Below are 23,885 nucleotides of genomic sequence, written 5' to 3'. Positions count from 1 at the left end.
TATATGACTTAGTGATGTCAATAGATTACAATTTTTAATCACGATTAATCGCACAAGTAGAGTGAAATTAAAGCCAGTCTGTTCCACAATTGTCAATCTATACTGGACGTGTCGATACAACCATTTCAAATGATGCCTAATAGTTTTAAGGCCTTTATATGAATAAGAGCGTGATTATATAATGTACATTTTGCGTTTATGGCGTTACATTTTTTCTTTTACGCATCCAACGGGAAAAAATGATCGCATGCGTTAACGCGTTAAAGTTCTCATCTTAAATTACGAACATGTATTTTAGGAAAGGGGTCCTCACAAAAGATTCATCAGCCCTCGCATGGTAAAGTTTAAAAGTGTTTGTGTTTCATGAAACGTCATCACCAGCTGATGGAGACTCGGTGTGTTTTTGAGAACGGATGCGACAGATCTTTGCATCTGATGGTTTTTCTGGAGACAGGCCAGTTTGAGATGCATCTGGATCTTTATTTTCCTCGCCGTGAATCTGATGACGCTGTCGTTTCCTCACAGATTTATTCCGGTCGAGAGCTGGAGGACTCCATGAACAAGATCAGAGAAGTTCTCTCAGATGATAAACACGACTGGGAACAGCGAGTGGCCGCTGTGAGTGATGTCACTGATACTGGATTCTGATTGGTTGTTCATGAGTGTTTAATTTTATAACGCGATAGTTTTGGTTGGGTTTGTGTTATTCTTTTACTTTTTTACTATTTCATTAACTGTCACATAACTCACTCTAATCCAGTATTTCATGATCATGTCGTGCATGACCTTTGACCCGTGTGTAGTAGATGAGGATTATCTGTTTTTTTTCAGCTGAAGAAGGTTCGGTCGCTGCTGTTGGCCGGCGCGGTTCATCATGACGGGTTTTCTAATCAGTTGAGACAACTTGAAGGAGCTTTTAAACTGTCCGTCAAAGATCTGCGTTCACAGGTGGTGCGTGAGGCCTGTATCACACTAGGGTGAGTAATTCTCTCACTCATTCTCTCTGTCTCACTTTCTCTCTCTCTCTCTCTCTCTCTCGTTGTCTCACTCATTCTCTCTGTCTCACTCTCTCTCTCTCTCTCTCTCTCTATCTATTTCACTGATTCTCTCTGTCTCACTCACTCTCTCTGTCTCACTCGCTCTCTCTGTCTGTCTCACTCTCTATCTCTCTGTCTCACTCTCTATCTCTGTCTGTCTCACTCTCTTGCTCTCTCACTCTCTCTGTCTCAATCTCTCACTCGCTTTCTCTGTCTATCTCACTCTCTCTGTCTCAATCTCTTGCTCTCTCTCTCTGTCTGTCTCAATCTCTTGCTCGCTCTTTCTGTCTGTCTCACTCTCTCTGTCATGTTGGAATGATATGATAATGTTTGTTTTAAATGGTTGTGGTTGATAATATATTTATTTATTAATAAAGTAAATAATTGATTTTAAATTGACACAAAAATGACACAATATATTGTAACAGTACATGCAGAAAGAGATAGAACACTTTAATACAATCCAAGGGCTATGCACGAAACCATAAACACACAAAACATAAAGATTCAAATCCGGACAATGGATGACAGAAGCGGACGAGTATATAAAGAATACAGAGATGTGCATCATGTGTGTGTGTGTAATCAAACAGTGTGACGGTGCAAAGGATTATGGGTGATGTAGTCCAGTGGTGAGTGGGCAGACGGGGGACCGTGACAACAATAATCTGGTTGAAATAAGATTTAAACCATCAACATTTTCACTGTTTCTCATTTGCTTTTTATTCAAAGTGACTTACTAATATATTTTTTCTGAGAGTCAGTAATAAATACATGAAATTGGTTTGTTAGAATAAAGAAAAAGAAGAGGAAGATTTTTCATATTATCAGTGTTAAAAAGATGTTGAACATTGAAACATTAATATATATAAATAATATAACTTAGACAGCACACACACATTGTATCAGTAAAACACATGAACATTATGCTAAAGTTCTTCTATGTATTTTATTATTCTAGAGACATCACACTGAATGTTAATTACCTAACAGTTAATTAACTTAAGTGCTTTTGTTTTAAACGCTGGATGAACTCCAGGATCATGATCAGATGTGAAAGCACTTTCTACATGTACGCGGACACACACACTCAGTTTTGTAATAAAGATCTGATCTCTCTTGTGTCTCTTTCAGTCATCTGTCGTCGCTGTTGGGGAATAAATTTGACCACGGAGCTGAAAGCATCATGCCAATGTTACTGAATCTGGTCCCTAACAGCGCTAAAGTCATGGCCACGTCTGGATTCGCTGCCATTCGTCTGATCATACGAGTGAGTTTAACACACACACACGGGACATGACATGAACTGAGTGAGACACAGCCGAGCGTGATGTTGAATGACAAACACGATCGATAACATTGATCTCATCCGGCCGCATTCAGACAGTGATGGAGAATAAAAGTCACAGCCATTTAAAACATATCACACGCTGCTTTATGTAAGGGATAATGTAAAGGCAGCCGGTTATTATTGCTGAAATAACCCCCGACAGTGTGATCAGCACATGAAATGTGAACTTGACTTAGACTTGGCTCATTTTTACTAAATGAAGACTTTCCACGTGGAAAAGCTGTTTACTTTTGGTTTTACGAACATTCAATTTGGTTTTATCATTTGTTAATATAATGTCATGTTATAAAAAGATATATTTATATTTCATTAGTCAAAATGATTTTTCGCGTACGGTGTTATTACTTTTGAGTGGTTGTTATCAGGGAATAAAGAACATGCAAATGTCGCGACTGGCCAATCAAAATCAATCTCTCCAACGAGCCGTGTAATAAATTGAATTATTCTACTGTCCCTCATATTGACAACAATAAAGTAAGTTCTTCTGTATGTCCTGCAGTGTGACATGATGAGAAATAATCCATCTGAAAACTATTATAGGATATAGTATGAATGTAAATGTGTGCGTTTGTGTTTCAGCACACACACTATCCTCGGCTCATTCCCATCATCACCAGCAACTGCACGTCTAAATCAGTGGCTGTCAGACGGTGAGACAAACACACACGCACACACACACATGCACAAACACACCAACACACACACACAAACAAACACACACGCATTCATGCACACACACGCGCGCACGTACACACACACACGCAATGTTAAACAGAAAGCCTCTTCTTCTCTGTGTGTTTGTTGCAGGCGGTGTTTTGAGTTTTTGGATCTTTTGCTGCAGGAGTGGCAGACGACGTCTTTAGAGAGGTGAGAGATTTACACATCACTCAGATATTTATTCAATGAAAGCTGATAGTAACACAATGGCGTTACGGGTGAAAGCTTGTGATGGGTGGGATGAGCGATGGAGGCCCTGCGTGATAGAGGTGATCCACTCTGGTTCAATGCAACATGTGCACTACACTGAACACTCACTGTTGTCATGGTAACGCTGAATCGGCATCATTTCTCCTCAAAAGTTCAGAGAGATGTTGTGTTGAGGTTTGTCTCTCTCTCACTCTCTGCAGGCACATCAGTGTCCTCATGGAAACCATAAAGAAAGGCGTTCATGATGCTGATTCTGAAGCCAAATCAGTCGCCAGGAAGTACGTTTATATTCTCAATGATTTATTTCAAACCCTTGAGTCATGAATTCAGCTCTCACATATGAATGTTTACACTTCTCTTTGAGTCTGTGGATCTCTTGTCAAAGTGCATTCTGGGATTGGCTTCTCTGCGTTTGACCGAAGGAATAAACAAACCTTGTTCTACGTTCTCTTTTTGGAAATGTAACTTAATGAAGATCGTGTTGGTTTGCTTTCAGGTGTTACTGGGGTTTTCATTCCCACTTCAGTAGAGAGGCGGAGCATCTGTTTCAGGCCCTCGAGCTGACCTATCAGAAAGCTCTAAAGTCTCACCTGAAGAGTTCTGACAGCGTCTCGTCTCTCCCTCAGTCCGACCGCTCGTCCTCCAGCTCTCAAGAGAGTCTCAAGTGAGAAAGTGCTGCCGTCTCAGTGATCTCTCCATAGTGTGCCACCTTCACTCTCTCTCTCTCTCTCTCTCTCTCTCTCTCTCTCTTTTTCGCTGTTTGACTTAATGTCTCTATCGTTTCTCTTATTTTGTCTTTTGTAGTCGACCGGCATCTGTAAGAACACCTGTCGGGAGCAATTTAAGCAGAAGTGAGTGTCTATTTCCTGTTTTAAAGAATAAAAAATAAAAAAATGCATTCTGATTTCTGTTTATATTTAATGTCACGTGGTGATTCCCTCTCTCAGCGAAGTCAGTGAGTTCCCGCACGTCCACTGCGGCCGGTTCGATGCAGCGCTCTCGCAGCGATGTCGATGTAAACGCAGCGGCCAGCGCCAAATCCCGTATGCCGGCTGTACCCACCGTCACACCCTTCAGTTCATCCGCAGCGCTGCCGCCCGGCTCCTACGCTTCACTGGGTAAACAACACATGTTTACAGACAGAAACACACACATGCATCACGAGGCAGACAGAATGAAAGACATATGGATGCGATGATGGACATAAAAAGTGTTTATATGCTGATATCTTCTGTTACACGTCCTCTCGTCTTAAAGATGCCGCTGGTGACGCGGAGGGTAAGATGTGTGTGTGTGTGTTTCTCTGTCTATCAGTATTGTGTTGTATGTTGTCTTCATGAGACACACACAGAAGACAATGTCAGATGTCTGGAAGAGTTCTTGTCAAAAGTCAAATTCATCTCAATTTTCAAAGCTTGTGTGTCTGCGGTTTCAGCTGGACTGGTCATGTATGTTTACATCAAACATGTTTGTTTACGTGTTAATGTGCATTCATACCGCCAAAGCGAGGCGATGTCATTTAATGGAGAGCTGGCGACACGAGTGACCTTTGGCGACAGGAAATGGGCGTGTCTAGCGACTTTACGCAAACTACCAATAGGAGTTAAGCAATGACGTCATCACGTCATCCGTCTCTCGTCAGTTACTGCAGGGTTTGTTTATAAATGTTACTAGAGCAACCAAAGTTAGGAATGCCTTCTAACCGCCTCCTATCAGCAGCAGACTAGCGACAGAGTCGCTAGCAGTTTGAACGCACACTAAGCACCGATTCACATTTTAGCGTATTTTTTGCGTGCATATTTGTTACTTTAAAAGTATTGGCACAGCAAGCGGGTGAAATAGGGGCTGATGCACAAAGCGCACATTTTTCTAGTTGCGTCGATCTTGAAATAGTTCAACTTTTCGGAGTGCCGCGCGCTCACAGCGGGCCATTTGAAGAGAGACAGGTTTTAGACACGAAATGTGAATCAGGCCTTAAACAGCATGTGTGTGTGACGGTCTTCACAGCGTCTTTGTTCGGTGTTGGTTTGTCGAGACATTGTAAAGCGTTTTGGTCTTGTGATGTGTTTATCACGATCGGACAAACAATGTTTATTTACTCTTCCTATATTTGATCAGGAAAAACTAGTTTTTTGTATCCGTCATCTTGTTTCGTCTTCTGTTTGTTTGTGTTTCTCTGTTCATCTGAAGGTCGCGTGCGAACAAGACGACTGAGTTCAGAGAAGGCTGCTGTGGGCCGAGCCCCTGTGACGGACAGCAGGGGGCGGAGCCGAGCCAAAGTTGCGTCCCAATCACAACGTGAGTGACATCACAATGTTCACGTGTTTAAATCTGCAGTTTCGCTACAAAATGTATCGTATGGAAAGGAACGACAGGAATTTTGTAATTAGTTACTGTAATTTAATTACTTTTCACTTGAAAAAGTAAAGTTAGGGCTTTTTTCTGTAACTGAATTAGTTACTTCTGATGGAATTAAACTATGTACTGTGTGCAATAGTGGAATTGACAATTTCAATTTCCAACTTAAAAAATAGTGCTTTAATGTACAATTCTTACATTTGTAAGTGAATTATACATCTAAATCTAGTTTATATTATTTGAGTGAATTGAAACAGCCGTTTCATGTCTATCCTTGAATCACTTAACTAATCAAAGTTGATATAGGATATAAAAAGTAATTAGTAATGAGTAATTAAATACTTTTTAAGAACTTTTTCAGAGTTACCTGCCCAGCACTGCACTCACCTGGTGACCCGGGGTTATCATGTTTAAACGTGGTCCATACGTGTTGTGCGCTGTATGGAAATACACCTGAAGTCGTACATTACATGAACAGATTGTTTTTATTGACATTATACACACGTGTATAATGTGGCTTCCGTGTGTTTCTGCTTAAACTCATCATCTTTATCTCGATGAGGATTTATGAATATGAAACTCATCTCTGCTCCTGTGCTGCATCATTAGCATCAGTATGCGTCAGATGGTTGCCCATGGCAACGGTCAGTTCATGTTGATGGGTAATGTAGTTTCACTCTCTTCACTGTCCTGCATCAAGGATCCAGATCAGCTAATCAAGCGGGGGGTAGAAATCACGGTACGGAGTAAAACACGTCTGCATGTTTCCCCTGCGTCGGTCGCATCGTCAGCTGTGCAGCAGCTCAATGTTCTGTTACGCTGCTCACAGATCTGTTGATGTTAGTATTTTGCAGTCACGTGTCTGTGTTTCGTTACGTCTGCATGTCCTGCACCTTTTAGATATGATTTATCACGCGTGTTTACAGTTTGAATGTTTTGAAAGCATTATTGAACTTTCTGCATGGGGTGTGTTACAGCCGGCAGCCGCTCAACTTCACCCGGAAAGCTCTTGGCTCGTTCTTATGGTAAAATCCCTCGAGCTGCCGGAACGCCATCAGATAAACGCAGTAAGATCCCGCGGAGTCAAGGCTGCAGTCGAGAGACCAGTCCCAGACGGGGCAGAGATGGTAAAACACACACAAAGAAAAACGCACACACACAGTGAGAGTGTCAGTGGGAGAGAGAGAGAGAGATAGAAGGAGTGATAGAGACAGAGCGAGAGAGAGAGAGAGAGAGAGAGATTGAGTGAGTGAGTGAGTGAGTGAGCGAGAGAGAGAGAGAGAGAGATTGAGTGAGTGAGTGAGTGAGCGAGAGAGAGAGAGAGAGAGAGAGAGAGAGTGTGAGTGACATGATGCAGCAAGAGTCTTTTAACACAGTTTGTATAAGAACAACTGTCCATACAAACAAAATGCATTTAGTTTTTAAAAATACTTAAACTTTGCTTAAGAATATCTAAGTTTTCTTTATGTAGACGGTTTCATCGGACACTTGCGCCTCCGGTCTGTGTTTGTTTATGGTTAGTGTGTCTATATATAATATAGTGTATGTTAATATTAATTTATTATCTTATCGGAAAATAATTTGATCAAATAAGGTGGGTCTGGTGGGTCTTGCAGTTTTAGTCACGTTTAAATAAACTATGTGGTACACTAGCGGTTGAGTTTGGTATTGCAGTCTTAATTTAATATATTGTAGAGACACGTTTAAGTTACGCTTCTTCTGGGTTTCTTTTGCTTGTTATCAGAAACAATCTACAGGCGCTCTGTTGTTTGTGAATGTGTGGTGGAGGTCAAGGGCAGTCCACGCGTGCATGCGCAGTTACGTTTGTTTATGTTGTTGCTTTGAATCTGTCTATAGGACCAGCATTATTTTAAAACTACTTAGGACTAAATTTGGCTCGTTTTCATGTTATAAACATGTTTTTAAGTGTATTTTGTGAGTATCAGTAGTAAATATTGAGGACGCAACTTTACATGATTTTGAAAAGCGATGTTAAAAAAGTATACACTCTTATATTTAGTTCGAAAGTACACCGATGAACACTTGAAAAAACACAGTTTTTGGAATGAGGATGATGTACTTTAACATGTTCTGACATTTAGCGATAAATGTGTTATTTTTTATTCATAGCAAATATTTAAAGCCTGAGATCGACTGTCACAAACGCTATTGTGACTGATGATTCTGAAATCGTGAGTTGTATTTCAATGTTGACGAGACACATCAGACCGTGTCATGAAGAGGCCGATGAGGTCAATCATGAGCTCTTTATCTCTCTGATCACACGTTGTTCTATACGTTGTTTCAAAAAGATTTTTCTGTGTTTACTTATATAAATTGAATATGTTTCGCCGCGGATGATAAAACTTTCATTTCCTGCTCTTTTAAACTCTCTGCTGTCTCTCATGATGTCGTCCTGCTCGTGTCTTCCTCTCTTCTGTCCCGCTGTGTGTGTGTTTGTGTGTGTCAGCGCGGGGCAGTCGTATCCCGAGGCCCAGCATGAGTCAGGGTTGTAGTCGTGACACCAGTCGAGAGAGCAGTCGTGACCCCAGCCCGGCTCGAGCTTTCAGTTCGCTGGGTAAGACACCCAACTAAATATTTAACCCCCGCAAACAAATGATTGAATTATTCCCTGGAGCTCAAGTGTTAGAGCATTGTGTCATTGTTTTGGTTCATAATTAAAGAATTTTGCTAAACCGTTAGCATCATCATGATAACTAAATTCAGTATATCCCGCAGCGCTGGCTGTTTGTTTTAATCCTCTCCTCTCTATCTTCTGTCTAACATCTCTTGCTTTAATCTTCTCTGTGTAAAAGAGCTTTTATATGTGTTGAAGTAAGCGTTTTATGTGTTTCCTGATCCTTCCCAGCATCCCACAGGCACTCTCGCTCCACCAGCGCTCTGACGGCAGGTGACATGCTGCAGACAGGTGATTTGCATGTCCTGCGGCTCACGGCACCCAGACACATCCAGGTCATCTGAGTACAGAATGAAGATTCTGTGTGTTTAAATGTTTCCCTCCATACGGTGGAGCCAGAGATCAGTGATCCCTCCTCAAATCTCTCTGTGTTACTGTTGGTCAATAGAACACTGGATGTGATCTGGACTGTTTGTGCTTTATTGTGTTGTTCTGTTCACGTGTGTTTCTCAGATTTTACAGATTTTTATATTCATTTCTTTGGTATGTCTCGTGTATGCGTGCATACGGTTTTGGTTCGCACTAAAATATTTATACGTTTCCATTACAAAAACGGTACATACTTTTAGTGCATACTACTATAAGTAGGCGTATTGGGATGCAGCATGTGTGTTAATATGACATTTTTAATTTGCCATGCAAATGCATTTTAACTTTATACAATTAATTTGGTCCGTTAATGACAGGAAAACTCGTAAAGAGTCATTTGTCAGGAGTGGGAACTCAGTTTGTTCAATGTAAATGTGCTTTATACTTCTATCATTTTGATAAACTTGCATTCAAGCGTTCTTTCTGTATTTTTTCATCGTTTGCATTATTACTCGCATCGTTTTGTGGTGTAAATGAATGAAGAAGCTTGTCTGGTTCTTTAGGCTTCTCTTCAGTTTGGACTGAATTATTCAAATCACTCCATCTCTCTCCGTCTTGGTAACACATTTGGATTATGTTGCGGTATCGACAAAGCTTTTTATTGATGTGTAAATACACAATCTCTCTGTGTGTGTATGTGTTTGTTTCAGATCGTTTTGGTCTGATTCATCAGGCTCGTATCTCAGCGTCTGTTAATGCCATGAGAGTGTTGAACACGGGTTCGGAGGTGGAGGCTGCGGTTGCCGATGCACTGGTGAGAACCACGTTACAACCTTTAATGTCTTTAAACATATTTCTGTGCTGGATTCATCGGAACAAATGTTCGCCTTTGTAATTTTTCATGGTAATTTGAACTTTCTTTGCCTCTGATGTCATCAATCACTTGCTTTCACAATGCATCCAGTCTGTCGTTTTCCATCAAATATACAGTTTTACCTTCACAGTATTTTCTTAAACACAGTTAAATGACACGCAGTAAGTGACAGGTTGCATTGTTGAAATATTCTGCCGCATTTATATCAGTGTCGCAAATAATGATGCAGTAATGTGAAGCAAGGCTTTAGGCACGAAGTGAATCACTTGATCATTTTGTACAGTTTGTTAATTGAACATCTCATGTATTTGTTCTCTCTCTCACAGCTTTTAGGAGAATCTAGGAATAAGGTAATGAATTTATTCACACACAGTGTTTTATGCTTAAGAATCGTTCATTGCATCATTCTTGTGTGATCAGACATGTTCAGACAATCTGTTGCCTTTTTGTACAATAGATTGAGATTTGATGGTATGATATATATAATGAATGTGTGGTTTATCTGTCTGGCAGCGGAGGCCGATGTGCCGGCGCTTCGAGTCTCCTGGAATGTGTTCTGACGACGATGCCAACAGTGACGCGTCCAGCGCGTGTTCAGAGCTTTCCTACGGCTCACGCAACGGCGGGATTCCACATTACATGCGTCAGACGGAGGACGTGGCCGAGATTCTGAACCACTGCGCCAGCTCCAACTGGTCTGAGAGGAAAGAGGGTCTCCTGGGACTCCAGAACCTTCTGAAGAGCCAAAGAATCCTCAGGTGCTCAGATACTATATCTCCTGAAAATATCTGGTTGTTTTCTCGCCGCCATCACAGATATGATGACATTCTCTCTTCAGCCGAACACCATCAGAGTTTTCAAAGCTCCTAAAAGTGCATCCCTCCTTTAAAATGTAATCCATACTGTGATGACTCCATTGGGTTGATATGTCTTCTGAATCAAAGCCATACGTAAAGTTTTAAACTGTGAACATCGAGACACGTGAGTTTCATCATAAGCGTGACCTCTGACTTCACATACAGTATGATGTCATCAACTCAAGCTTCTTTTCTCATACTGTATATCAACAATCTCCTACAGTTTTAGTAAAAACGTTTCATAGTAGGCTTATACGCCTGTGTTATACTTCTCTTTATTACTTCTACAGCGTTCATTCAGGACACAGATATTTATGTTCCATTAGACGAGGAGAAGCTATTTACACTGCAAAGAATGACTTACTTACTGTCTTTTTTTCTTGTTTTCCAGTAAAAAGTATTCAATGAAGATGCAGGAAAATCAGTCTTGTTTATAGTAAAAAAATATAAATTTCTTTATGCTTAAAAGACCCGAAAAAAATCTGCCAATGGGGTAAAGAAATGATCTTGAAATAAGGTAGACATTTTTCTCATTTGTCACTCAATTCAAGATAATTTTTCTTACCCCATTGGCAGATTTTTCTTGCTTATTTTAAGCTCAAATTCACTGAAATTTCATAATTTTGGACTAAAAACAAGAGTGATTTTCTTCAGTTTGCTCATCAAGAATATGCATCTTGATTTAAGAATGTTTAGACAATTTTCTGGAAAACAAGACAAATAGACAGAGTAAGATAGTATTTATTTGAAGTGTATTCATAGCAAAAGTTAAAAACAACAGGGCTTTTCATTATAAATACATTTACAATTTATGTAAATTTAATTTACAAATAATATTTAGTTTACTCCTAAAAAACATATTTTTCAAAAAAGTGTCCCTAAAACCTGGCGTGCACAAGTTGCAGAAGAACTGTACTCTGCAAAAAATAAATTACTTAGTATTTCTGTCTTGTTTTCCAGTACAAATGGCTAAAAATTCATCAGTCAAGATGCACTTTCTATGACCTGAGAAAATCAGACAAAAAATATGTTTGTGCTTAAAACATGCAAAAAAATATATATAATAATAATAATATATAATGGGGTAATAAAAATAACCTTAAATTTCGTGACTAAGAAAGAGATCAACCTTAAATCAAGATCATTTTTGTTATGCTTGTTTTAAGATTAAAAAATATATATTTTTTGTAAAAAGTAAGACGGTAATTTTGCTCATCAAGACAATGCATCTTGATTCAATAATTTTTAGCCATTTGGACTGGAAAACAAGACAAAAACACTAAGTAAGAAAGTCTTTTTTGCAGTGTATGGAAGTAATACAGTGACAATCTTATTTAAAGCGACAACATAAAAACAATATATGAAAAGTGAGTGCATTCTAAGGTTCTGCAATTCAACATGTATCTCAGACCCTGTGCTGTGTTTACATCACATCACACGAGTCACATGATGTGTCTGTGTTTACATCACTTCACACGAGTCACATGACATGTCTGTGTTTCAGTCGTGTGGAGCTCAAGAGACTGTGTGAGATCTTCACCAGAATGTTCGCAGATCCACACAGCAAGGTGAAATCTTTGGTTTTCATTTTCTCTCCGCTAAAATAAGAGAAATAATCGCGATATTAAGAAGTCCTCATCTGTTTTGTTTCTTTCTTGTGATGCTGATGAATCTGCTGTTCTCGTTCTGACCTGGCCGGTTTCATCAGAGAGTGAGTTTTCTCTCAGCATATTCAGACCAATATGATTCTTTCTCGAGGCGTTTGCAAACCGGCGTGCTTGATTTCAGGTGTTCAGCATGTTCCTGGAGACGCTGGTGGATTTCATCTCCGTTCACAGAGAAGATCTTCAGGACTGGTTGTTCGTCCTGCTCACGCAGCTCTTGAAGAAGATGGGAGCTGATCTTCTGGGCTCCGTCCAGGCTAAAGTTCAGAGAGCGCTGGATGTCACCAGGTCTGTGGTCCGTTCAACGTTCTGTCCCGATAAACGCGTCTCTGTTTCACGCCTCTGGTTTCTTCTGCTCTTCACAGAGATTCTTTCCTGTACGATCAGCAGTTTAACATCCTCATGCGCTTCATTGTTGATCAAACGCAGACGCCAAACCTCAAGGTCAGTAAAGCGCTTGAATGTCTCAACATGCATGAAAAACTCTTTCACTTTTATCTAAGTCGGGGGTCAGATTTAATGATAATATTTACACACGTGTGTGTGTGTGTGTGTGTGTTTGTGCAGGTGAAGGTGGCCATCCTGAAGTACATTGAGTCTTTGGCCCGACAGATGGATCCCTCAGACTTTGTGAACTCCAGCGAGACGCGTCTGGCCGTCTCTCGGATCATTACGTGGACCACAGAGCCGAAGAGCTCAGACGTGAGGAAGGTCAGTGAGTGTGTATTGTGTTGTGTGTGCGTGCGTGTTGTGTATATTGTGAGGTTGTGATGTGTCTCATGATCGTCGTCAGAGCTGCTGGATGAATGAGGAGATGTCGGGCAGGATCACTGTGACCTCCCTGCCGGGAGACAGTAACATGGAGGAGAGATGTAAGCAGGTAGTGACCCCGTGACCTTTAACCTCTGAACTGCAATACAGAGGTCATGCGTGTACATGTGTTCCCTAACACTTCTGTGTGGTGTGATGAGATTGAGAATGATTTACAGGTCCTGCTGTACAGGACCACATCTTGTCATCTTTTATGTGGATAATCTGAGCGATTGTTCATGTTTGTAATCTAACAGCATGTTTGAGTGTGTGTGTGTGTGTGTGTGTGTGCGGCTGTGTAACATGTTTCTGTTTCACTAACTCTTCTATCTTACAGTAACGCTTATGTTAGTAAGGATGTCATATTTGATTTAACACGCATGAAAACAAGGAGACGAAGAAATTGTGACTTAAAACAGCAAAAATTCAAACAGTTCTTTACGTTATAAATACATTAACAAATAAATCACGAATAATATCTGCTGTGTTGTTTACTCCTGAATAACATATTTTCAAAAAAGTCTCCTTGAAACCGGGTTTACACGAGTTAATGAAGTGTAACTACTGTGTGGAAGTAAAACAGTGACAAATGTATTTGAAATGAAAAAGACGTGTCTTACATGAACAGTGAGTTCAGATATTTGGTGCGTATTGTTCGAATTTCAACGTCGTACATCTGGTATCGCAGGAATCGAGCGTCGATAAATAATCGATAGTTGCTGATTGTCAGCTTCACCAGCTCTTCCTGCGATACCCGGGTGTGCCATGTTTAATTTCTTGCCCAATTGGAATCACTGAATTCGTGGAAGCGTATTTACGTGCATCAAGATTAAGAAAATGTAATATAGAAATCTGGATGTTTAATATGGATTTTTTTTTAACATAAAGATAGTGAAGGACGTATTTTTAAATAATATGAATATTTAATATTGACATTGTGAACAACAAAAAAGTTAAAGTCGTATTTTAAAATAATCTGAATGTTTAATATTGAATTGTTTAAAAATGCTATTTTCCACTTGAAAAGTTCACAGCTTCACGGCTTGAATTGCAAAACCTTAAAATGCAAGCACTGTTAATATAATGCTTTTCAGTTAATGCTACTTAGCAATTTTTTTTAGCTTCAAATACAATTGTCACTAATTTACTTCCATAGTACTGACCGGACTCTTTTAATATGAAATAATATGTTTCACTAACTAAGGACACACATTTCTTATGTGTTGTCAGGCTGCTCAGACGGTGTTGATCTCTCTGTTTGAGCTCAACACTCCAGAGTTCACCATGCTGTTGGGTGCTCTTCCCAAAACCTTTCAGGACGGAGCCACGAAACTGCTTCACAGTCATCTGAAGAACAGCAGCATCTCCACTGCAGCGGTACACTATGATGATCCTCACAAAACACACTCATCTAAAACATGATCAACTGATCTCTAACATCACTGACGTGTTTGTGAAATCTCAGGCGTCGCCCAGCAGCGCTATGGGACGCCCACTATCAAAACACCCCGTGACCCGCGCGAGTCCTCTGACGTCACCCAGCAGCTGTTCACACGGGGCACATTCACCCAGGTACATCACACAACGCAAAAGTACACGCCGAACAAACAACAGATCTGTGACGTGAACCTGTGGAATCTGTGCTGGTTGGTCAGAAGTTAGACGGTATTCTTTTCTCTTTCTCGTCTCTCCTCACGTCTCAGTCATTTCTGGGCCTGGAGCTCAAAGTCTTCCTCTTCCCTCACATCCCCCCACCCCGGCCCCGCCACCCCCCCTCTCCTAGCTCATCGGAGAGCTCACTCGCCCAGGTAACACGCCGCGGCCGGGCGCTGCGGTGGAGATGTTCCAGAAATTATTGTATCATCTTTTCACCCTCATGTCATTTCAAATATGCATGAGTTTCTTTCTGCCGCAGAAGATATTTTGAAGAACGTCGGTAATCAAACAACACCCATTGACTTCCAATGTATGAAAATTTCTCTAAATATCTTCTGTTGTGTTTTACCGATGAGAAAGTTGTACATTGACATGCGTAGTGTCATGTTGGTGTAGAGAAATACTCTTCAGTGGTGATCTACAGTCATTCCAGTAAGTCTAAATATAAATATGGAAATGTGCATCTTGTGTTTTTGTTCCAGCGCTCATTTTAATTGTTGATCACATGCAAATGTGTCATTTTTTGAAAGCCTGACAATCTGATGTAACATGGACAGATTGATAGTTGCGTCATGATTACTAATTACACGCTTATGACTTGGGCTGCAACTATCGATCATTTTTATAATCGATTAGTTGGATTATTTGTCCGATTAATCGGATTAAATGTTTGAATTAGATCTTTTGCTTGTAATACCTAAATCAGATTTGGGAAAAGTAGACAAAACTGCACTCATTAGCCATCTTCCAAAAGTTTTAGATGTCTCCCTCAATAACACATCTGGTGAGTTGATACAGATGTGTCATATAAGAAGCAGCAAACAAAAGTCTCTCCCAAATGTGAAAGTGAGGGGAGGGTCGGCACTCTTTTTGTGGCATGAAAAGTACATTTTTGTCATTCAAATGTAGTTAAGTACAGTAAAAAGTATACAGAAAAAAAAAGTGATGTCACAGACCAAATAATTGATAATAAAATTTGTTGACAAATGTTTTCCTTATCGATTTTATCGATTAGTTGTTGCAGCCCTACTCATGACAGTGATGTTCACCGCTTTATACTGTCATGATGTTTATTTCTGTGTGATGTCTTTCCCTGTTGCTGTAACCTCGGTTAAACCTACAATAGTGTTTCTAAGAAAAAACACTCACTATATTAGCCAATAGACAAACATGCAGATTCATGTGTGTGTAATTTAGACTTTTCAGGCGAGCACAAAAACCTTCTCATCATGACATTGTGTTTATATTAATGTTATCTCACCGTATGTGTGTGTTTAGTATGTTGGAGTATGACACAGAGAACATGAACTCAGAGGAGATCTTCAGCTCTTTGAGAGGAGTAACAGAAGCCATTCAGAGCTTCAGCTTCCGCAGTCAGGAGGAGATCCCAGAGCCAATCAAAGGCGACGGCAGGCGGGACGATCCCGTAAGATCACACCTGATGATATCACTGAGAGGAATGAATTCATCACTTTAAAATAAAAGCATAACATGAGGACTGCTGGATGTTTCCAGTGTTCATAGAACTGATATACATCAATGATTTACATTCTATACTCATCAGAGTATAACCGTTTATATTTATTCATTCAACAGAGATGTAAATCTTTCTCTGTGTTTCTGTCAGACGGGTGTGACGTCATCATGTACGGACTCACGTCTGTCAGCAGGAGGAACTGAAGGAGGTCGAACCGCTCTGGACAATAAAACATCTTCATTAAACACGCCGTCTCAGCGCTCCATCAGCGGCCCGTGGACACGAGAGTACAACCCTTACAACTACAGCGACTCCATTGGCGTCTATGAGAAAGAAACTCCTGACACACCGGAGCTCAGAGACGGTAAAGTAACCCATCAGACCGGCGGCCCAACGTTCACAACAAAACACAAAACAATCTCTCTGTTTTCCTTTTCAGGCTGTCACGGCTGCGGTGAAAACAAAACCACGCATGCTAGAAGCTTTTCTGCAGGTATGAGAATATTTGTCATGTTACAAAATATTCAATATGTGCCAACAAATGTAAAAGAAGTAGGGCTGTCAAAAGATTAATCGCTATTAATCGTCTCTGTACTGCACATATTCATTTTGAATTTATAAACACATACATGTATACATATTTAGGAAAAATGTACATGTATTTATTTGCAAATAATTTAAATTTATATAAAAAAAATGTCCTAAATATAGTCACGCATGTGTATGTTTTTATAAATACAAAATTAATATGCACAGTACACAGACATGTATTATGTAAACACAAACTTTTATTCTGGATGTGATTTACAGACCTAAGATAAGGTTTCACAAACAGCCCATTTCTCTCTGATTTATACATTAACTTATAAAAAACTGAAATAACAAGAAATGAAACCTACAAAAATAAATAATCAAATGAAGCAAATACCGAAATTAAGCAGCAAAAACCTGAGAAATATTCAACAAAATGAACAAGAAGAAGACACACATAAAGATAAACTCCAGTGTAAAATATTAATAAAACTACTATGAAACTAAAGTAAAATACATGTGCTATAAAGAAGCATTTCTCAAATCTCCATTCATTTATGTTAAAAAAATAACTATTTAAAATATTGATAATCTTATTTCTGTATTTCATTTACAGTATAAATAAATTGTTTTATTTAAATCTAAAATGTAACCCTTAGTTATTATAGCTTTTGGATTTGTAAACCTATATATTATATTTTTGAACCTTAGTTTTATTTGATCTGTTTTAATGTAGTTTTATTAATGTCTTGATTTGGTTTTGATGTCATATTTTAAGTTTGCCATTTTCTTTTTTAATTTAGTAAGAGTTTATTTGTATAATTTAGTTTAAGTTATTCAAACAACATTTTGACTATAATTGCATTTTATTTTGTTTTAAGTTATATATTTTATTTCAGTTAACAGAAGCTGCATGACTGTATGTCACATGTTTTGCAAAACAAACACAAAAGCTGTGTTGTGATTGGCCAGGGCCCGATCAGCAGTCGGAGATGGTTGGCGACCTGCTGAAGGAGCTGTCCAATCACAGCGAGCGTGTGGAGGAGAGGCGGGCCGCTTTGCTGGAGTTACTGAAGGTTACTCGTGATGACGGACGGGTGACGTGGGAGGAGCATTTTAAAACCATGCTGCTGTTGCTGCTGGAGACGCTGGGAGATAAAGATGTGAGTGAAACCTCAGTCTTCACTTTACTGTGAGCGCTGTTGATGTGTTGACCGTGGTGTGGTGTTCTCCGCAGCACACGATCCGAGCGCTCGCTCTGCGTGTTCTCAAAGAGATCATGCGCAGTCAGCCTGCACGCTTCAAGAACTACGCAGAGCTCACCATCATGAAAACACTGGAGGCTCATAAAGACGAACACAAAGAGGTGAGCGAGAAGATGTCTGTCCTCAGCCGTCTTTAACGCTCGTGATGTGTCTGTCACGTGTGTTCTGTCCACACAGGTGGTCCGGGCCGCTGAAGAGACGGCGTCAGTGCTGGCCGGCTCCATTCACTCTGAACAGTGTGTCAAAGTTCTGTGTCCCATCATCCAGACGGCGGATTACCCCGTCAACCTCGCCGCCATTAAAATGCAAACTAGAGTCATCGAGCGCATTCCCCAGGATTCACTGCTTCAGCTCCTGCCCGACATCATCCCAGGACTGCTACAGGTAGACAAACACTCACCTGTGTGCACATCCATCACACTGACGCTGAGACCGTGGGTTTATGTGTTTCAGGGCTATGATAACACGGAGAGCAGCGTTCGGAAGGCCAGCGTGTTTTGTCTGGTGGCCATTTATTCTGTGATTGGTGAAGATCTGAAGCCACACCTTCAACAGCTCACCGGCAGCAAGGTCATACAGAACAAATGTGCACAGTACAAGCAAACGTTCAGAACAAAGTCAATTATTTCGTTGGTGATTGCTGCAAAGCAGCTTTACAACATAAACATAAGACATATTAACAGAACTATTACACATGCAGCGATCAATCTCCCAGTGATCAAGTCAGAGGTCAAGGCAAATATAGTTTATCAAACAACAAAACATGTTTCAGGTTTTTAACTCTACACAGATATTAGAACACAATCAACAGAACATTTAGGACTGAACGAAAAATGTAAATTTAAGACTATATATTTTTCATAAATCTTATACATTTATATATATTTTCATTTATTGTATATATATATATATATATATATATATATAATTTTTCATATATCTCATACTACATTTAAATATTTTTCTAAAATATCATATATCAAATGTATTGTATCAAAATATCATATATTTTTCATTTATTTTATTTGTTCATATATCATAAACATTTATATATTTTTCATATATCTCATACTATCGTATGTTCTTCATATATCTTATTTTTTTATATATCTTATACATTTATACATGTTTTCATATATCTCATATATTTATATTTTTTTCATATATCTCATACCATATCATATATTTTTCATAAATCTTAGATATCAATATAATTTTCATATATCATATATGTGACCCTGGATCACAAAACCAGTTTGCGAGTGGATGGCATGCTACAGCATCTCTGATATGAACTTCAAAGGCGATTTTCTCAGTATTTTGTTTTTTTTGCTCCCTCAGATTCCAGAGCTTTAAACTGTTTTATCTCCACAAAATATTGTCTTATCCTGACAACCTTTACATCGTTAGAAAGCTTAACTATTCAGCTTTCAGATTATGTACAAATCTCAATTTTGAAAAAATGACCCATAAGACTGGTTTTGTTGTCCAGGGTCATATATATGGATATATTTTTTCATATATCTTGTATAGTTATATATTTTTCATATATGTCATACATGTTTACTTGCTTCATATATTTCTTATACATTTACAGTATATATTTTTCAAATATCTTATATGTTGAAATATCTTAAATATTTTCTATATTTCTCTTATATACTTATATTTAATATATACCTTATCAATAACTTTATGTCTTAAAAAATGGTCTTCATAACAAACATGAATCAAATGTATAGAATAAATGTAAAAAACAAACAGAACAGATATAAACTGATATAAATAACAAACTTATATTGAAATCTTGGAACTCCTTCCCATTTGAAAGCAAACATGTTCCTGATGTCTTTGAAGGCCACTGGGTAGATTTAACAACAGATCTTGTGTTTTCTCTGTATCTGTGTGCAGATGAAACTGTTGAATCTCTACATCAAACGGGCTCAAACCACCACCAGCACCAGCAGCAGTTCTTCAGATATCTCCTCTCACAGCTGATCTCAGCGTCACTCCCTCTCCATCCATCTCCAAACAATCATCAAACGCTCTCCAGCACGTCTAACTCGTGCCGTTGTCTCTCGTGTAAGTAGATGCTGTTAGAGCACACGTGTGAATATGTTTTATTATTCAATGATACTTTAACACTTGAACAACCGTCGCCTTTGACTTTGATTTGATCCGTGCCTGCGCAAGGAAACCAGCAGAAGAACATTTCCCCTCGCAATCAGTGTTTGTTTGATTTATTTTGAAGGTTTGTTGTGGTGTTTATCCACCTCGCGAGTTTATCGTTCCATCAGATCGGCCGATCACAGGTGTGTGGTTTATTTGTGAATGTGTCATTTTAGCAGATTTTATTTTGTTGGAGAAACAAACGCCGCTGCCTCACGTTCTTCTGCCTGTGGTGACCAGTATTAGAATGAATGAAAACTGTTTGGATGTTAAAAAATATGCAAGAACAAAAGATTGTATTTGTACATTATCGTTTTATTTGGTTGATAACATTTCGTGTGTTCTGGATTAGAGAACGGTTTCAGGACCATGACATTTCAACACTAAGAGACAGTTTTCCTTTTGTGATGACGCTGATTTTATTTGATTAAAATGGTCTTACAGAAATGTGTGCATTTGGCCTTTCCCGAGTAAAGATTCCACTGTTAAACACTTGGGTTTTGCAGGTGAAATATATGACGGGCTGTAACATTAGAAAACTTATGAAATACACTGTAAAGGCAAATATATTTGTGGAATTCTGAACTGTTCGGAGAAGAAAATGTGAACAAAAATAATCCAAATTGGATTTTATCAGTCAAGTTGTTGTTTATACCCAGTTTTGTGGTTTTAAATCTCGGTGCTTAATTGTTTCACACTGAATGTTAAACCTTATATGATATTTACTTTTTTATTTTGTTTTTATTTTCGTGTTTCAAGAAGGAAAATGACACTAAAAATATCCTAAAGCTCTTGTTAAAAATCCCAAAGAACATTTCACACACACACAAAAGGATTTATTTAGAAGTAGAATATTAGGTATATTTAAAACTTTGATTTGCTATTTAAAAAATCTTTTGCATGAAACAGTTAAAGAAATCATTTTAATTGTCAGTTCCATTACGCAGAGTACAGAATCCTGTCTATTAGTGCTTTAAATAAAAAGAATTTTAAATGATTAAGCAATATTAAAGAGGCCAACATCTGTATGACATCAGTTTGTAAAGTCAACACTTCTTTCATAGGACGCTAGAAACACAAAGTTCATAGAGAACAACATCCAGAGCTTCACACGACGCGCTTTACTTTGCTTTTGATGCTTTTCTACTTCATATTCACGTCTGTATTTCTTTGTTTCTTTGTACACATGACCTGTTTTTCTTTGACTGTCACACGTGTAGAATAAGAAATCTGTAAACTTGATTTGCTTTCGATAAACAAAACCTTAAAGTTGTACATGTCTGTGCTGTGTGATTTATTTTTATTTTAATGAAGGATTAAATCACAGATGTGTTGTGTTATATATTTGAAAGGTAATCTTTTTGCTTACGCCATCATGTGAGGTGTTATGAAGACCCAAGGATTCAGAATGAAATTATTAAAATATTAATTCAGTTCATTGATTGTAGAAAAGCAATGTAATCATTAATTAATTAAATTGATCATTAATTCAATTCATTCATTTATTGTTTAATGTCCCCTAAAAATATATGATAATATATGATTTATAATATGATTAATTGTTTTAAAAAAATACATAATAGCTACTGTCAAAAATGACTTTTTCATAATGTAGACATTTTTTTTAATTCTTCTCCTAATTCCTTTTGGGGGAACTTAAGTCATATTTTTGACAGCTATTGTGAAAAGAACTAAACAATTAATGATGTATTTTCAGGGAATATTACAAAATAAATTAATAATTTTTTTTAATGGTTGATTAAATTATTGCATGATTAAATTGCTGCAATATAAACGGCAGAATTGTATTAGTGGTTCACTGAATTAATTAATATTTTAATTATTATAATATTATATTACTTTGGTCCTCCATAAGGTGTTAAATAGTCATGCAGGTGTTGTATTGAGTTATTCATGATGATCAGGACAGGATGTAATGTTGATGTTTTCCGTGGGCATTTCACATTTTACTGAACAGTCAGGAGACGTCATGAAGACAGAAACACAGTTTATTATCGCAGGATATTTCATCAGAGGAAATACAGTCATTCAGCCCACATAAAAAAATACTATTTATGTATATTTACACACTTAAGTATTTACTATAGTAAACTGTAGTGATATTCCCATTGTTTTGGAACCTTACTATAGTATGCAGTCAAGTTTACCACAGTACATACTTTTATCAGTTTATTGGTTCACTAGTAGATACAACAGAATACCAAAGTAATCAATAAAAACATGAAGCAATTACTAGAATATTCTACAGCAATTTACTATAGTAAAGAATGCAGTAACATTAGTGTGAGTTGAGCTGAACTCAGAACAGACCGAAGTCAAACAAGACGCTCTTATTTTCAAAACTTTCTTGAAATTAATTGTTTTTTTAATAAGGTTTTTGTTTTATCGTGTCTTATTTTTCAGGTCAGATTTTGGATTTATTTATGCAATTGTGAGAACTTGCATGTCAAAGTAGATGATCATGAAACTCTTAATGGCCATAAAAATAGGCTTCATTTTTCTCTTCACAGCGCTTCACAAGCTTTGTGAGAGATTGAAATGACTTGAAAATCAGTTTTATACATGGTGTAAGGGTTATAGTGTTGTTTTCAGTTTTATAGTGCTTGAATTTATATTTTAAAATGTGCTTTTATTTGGACATTTTTATTATGTTCATTTTAGTTACATTTTCACCAGTTTTATTACATGCTTTTGTTCTTTTATTATTTATTTATGTTGTTATATACTGAACATACTGTAAGTTTAATTTATTTAATTTTCTATTTATTTTCACTTAATAATTTTTAGTGCCTCAGCTTAAACCTATTTGCCTTATTTCCGAGGCAACATTGAGTTTCCTTTTTCAAACAAAATTAAGGCCAATATTTTATTGAAATCCAGTTAACAGAAGTTTAACTATAACTATAAAACTATAATAAGGTTGATGGTGTAGTAGTTTAAATCTTGACAGAAGGTCTTTATATTCCGGTGTGATGTGGTGAGATGTGATTCTCTTTCATCTGTAGTTCTGATGTCTGAAATCTCGCTGGACATTCACTTCTGAGACCTTCACAAGTTTCTGCCTTTGTAGACATTTCCTCTCCTGTCATCCAGCAGTATTATTGCTTGCTTTGGTTAGCTCTCCGTCTTCTGTGATTATACTATATCTGATAAAAATTGACATTTATTCATAGATTTTAACTGATGAATATCAAGTATATTCATGTTAATCATATTGGATGGAGAAGGATGTTTTATAAAATGTGATTTAATGGCACTTATACGTCTCATCAGCAGGGGGAGCTGAAGCCATTGAGAGACTCTTGACATCACTGTATGTATGTATGTATGTATGTATGTATGTATGTATGTATGTATGTATGTATGTGTACTTCACTTCACTACAGTATATACTCTGGTATCTCAAACCCGTTTCACTGCTTAATTTACTTCCATCTTCTATCCATCCCATGAAATAAATGAGTTAATGAAACATCCCTTTAAAACATGTTGTGCTATTAAGCTGTAGTAAGTATACGTTCATTGTATTCTCAGAAATGACTCTTCGGTATACTTGATTTACAGTGACAGAAGTCTCCATAGTGTTTTTATATTTTAAGTGTGTAGTCTTTAATGCTTTGAAATACTTTTTCACATAGTTTGTCTTGTCTAAGCACAAGCGTTCAGGTTTATATCACTTTAGGATGGAATAGTGCAGAGTAAATAAACTGATTATCATTAAACACACAGATCATCTAAATCTACTTCAAATCAACCTTTAAGTGTTCTTGCAGATTTGAAGTGTTAAACAAATCATATCCAAATAGGATTCACTACTAGTGATAAAATATAAATGTATAGTAGTTCAAAGTTAAGGTTACACTTACATTGTTAAAAAGTTA

The 23,885-nt window shown here is 37.9% G+C and overlaps 1 protein-coding gene across 1 annotated transcript in view; it reads left to right on the top strand.

Moving 5' to 3' along the window:
- LOC130409963 (CLIP-associating protein 1) overlaps nucleotides 1-21,258 on the top strand; it is a 38,427-nt gene extending 17,169 nt beyond the window's left edge. The window contains exons 11-44 of the mRNA XM_056734217.1: nucleotides 526-618; nucleotides 832-977; nucleotides 2,172-2,307; nucleotides 2,968-3,038; nucleotides 3,196-3,255; nucleotides 3,516-3,593; nucleotides 3,812-3,979; nucleotides 4,120-4,166; nucleotides 4,263-4,433; nucleotides 4,573-4,593; nucleotides 5,506-5,613; nucleotides 6,374-6,412; nucleotides 6,651-6,800; nucleotides 8,144-8,251; nucleotides 8,543-8,602; nucleotides 9,391-9,494; nucleotides 9,881-9,904; nucleotides 10,068-10,312; nucleotides 11,916-11,979; nucleotides 12,120-12,122; nucleotides 12,200-12,363; nucleotides 12,441-12,519; nucleotides 12,643-12,786; nucleotides 14,116-14,262; nucleotides 14,351-14,457; nucleotides 14,589-14,693; nucleotides 15,820-15,967; nucleotides 16,169-16,382; nucleotides 16,458-16,511; nucleotides 17,522-17,712; nucleotides 17,787-17,915; nucleotides 17,992-18,198; nucleotides 18,268-18,384; nucleotides 19,726-21,258. Coding sequence (XP_056590195.1) covers nucleotides 526-618; nucleotides 832-977; nucleotides 2,172-2,307; nucleotides 2,968-3,038; nucleotides 3,196-3,255; nucleotides 3,516-3,593; nucleotides 3,812-3,979; nucleotides 4,120-4,166; nucleotides 4,263-4,433; nucleotides 4,573-4,593; nucleotides 5,506-5,613; nucleotides 6,374-6,412; nucleotides 6,651-6,800; nucleotides 8,144-8,251; nucleotides 8,543-8,602; nucleotides 9,391-9,494; nucleotides 9,881-9,904; nucleotides 10,068-10,312; nucleotides 11,916-11,979; nucleotides 12,120-12,122; nucleotides 12,200-12,363; nucleotides 12,441-12,519; nucleotides 12,643-12,786; nucleotides 14,116-14,262; nucleotides 14,351-14,457; nucleotides 14,589-14,693; nucleotides 15,820-15,967; nucleotides 16,169-16,382; nucleotides 16,458-16,511; nucleotides 17,522-17,712; nucleotides 17,787-17,915; nucleotides 17,992-18,198; nucleotides 18,268-18,384; nucleotides 19,726-19,812 — 3,789 coding nt within the window. The 3' untranslated portion in view covers nucleotides 19,813-21,258. The remainder of the gene's footprint in view (nucleotides 1-525; nucleotides 619-831; nucleotides 978-2,171; nucleotides 2,308-2,967; nucleotides 3,039-3,195; nucleotides 3,256-3,515; nucleotides 3,594-3,811; nucleotides 3,980-4,119; nucleotides 4,167-4,262; nucleotides 4,434-4,572; nucleotides 4,594-5,505; nucleotides 5,614-6,373; nucleotides 6,413-6,650; nucleotides 6,801-8,143; nucleotides 8,252-8,542; nucleotides 8,603-9,390; nucleotides 9,495-9,880; nucleotides 9,905-10,067; nucleotides 10,313-11,915; nucleotides 11,980-12,119; nucleotides 12,123-12,199; nucleotides 12,364-12,440; nucleotides 12,520-12,642; nucleotides 12,787-14,115; nucleotides 14,263-14,350; nucleotides 14,458-14,588; nucleotides 14,694-15,819; nucleotides 15,968-16,168; nucleotides 16,383-16,457; nucleotides 16,512-17,521; nucleotides 17,713-17,786; nucleotides 17,916-17,991; nucleotides 18,199-18,267; nucleotides 18,385-19,725) is intronic.
- Nucleotides 21,259-23,885: the final 2,627 nt, after the last annotated feature.

Source organism: Triplophysa dalaica, chromosome 21 (assembly GCF_015846415.1).
Source record: "Triplophysa dalaica isolate WHDGS20190420 chromosome 21, ASM1584641v1, whole genome shotgun sequence".
NCBI lineage: Eukaryota > Metazoa > Chordata > Actinopteri > Cypriniformes > Nemacheilidae > Triplophysa > Triplophysa dalaica.
This window is presented reverse-complemented; position numbering and strand designations above follow the sequence as displayed.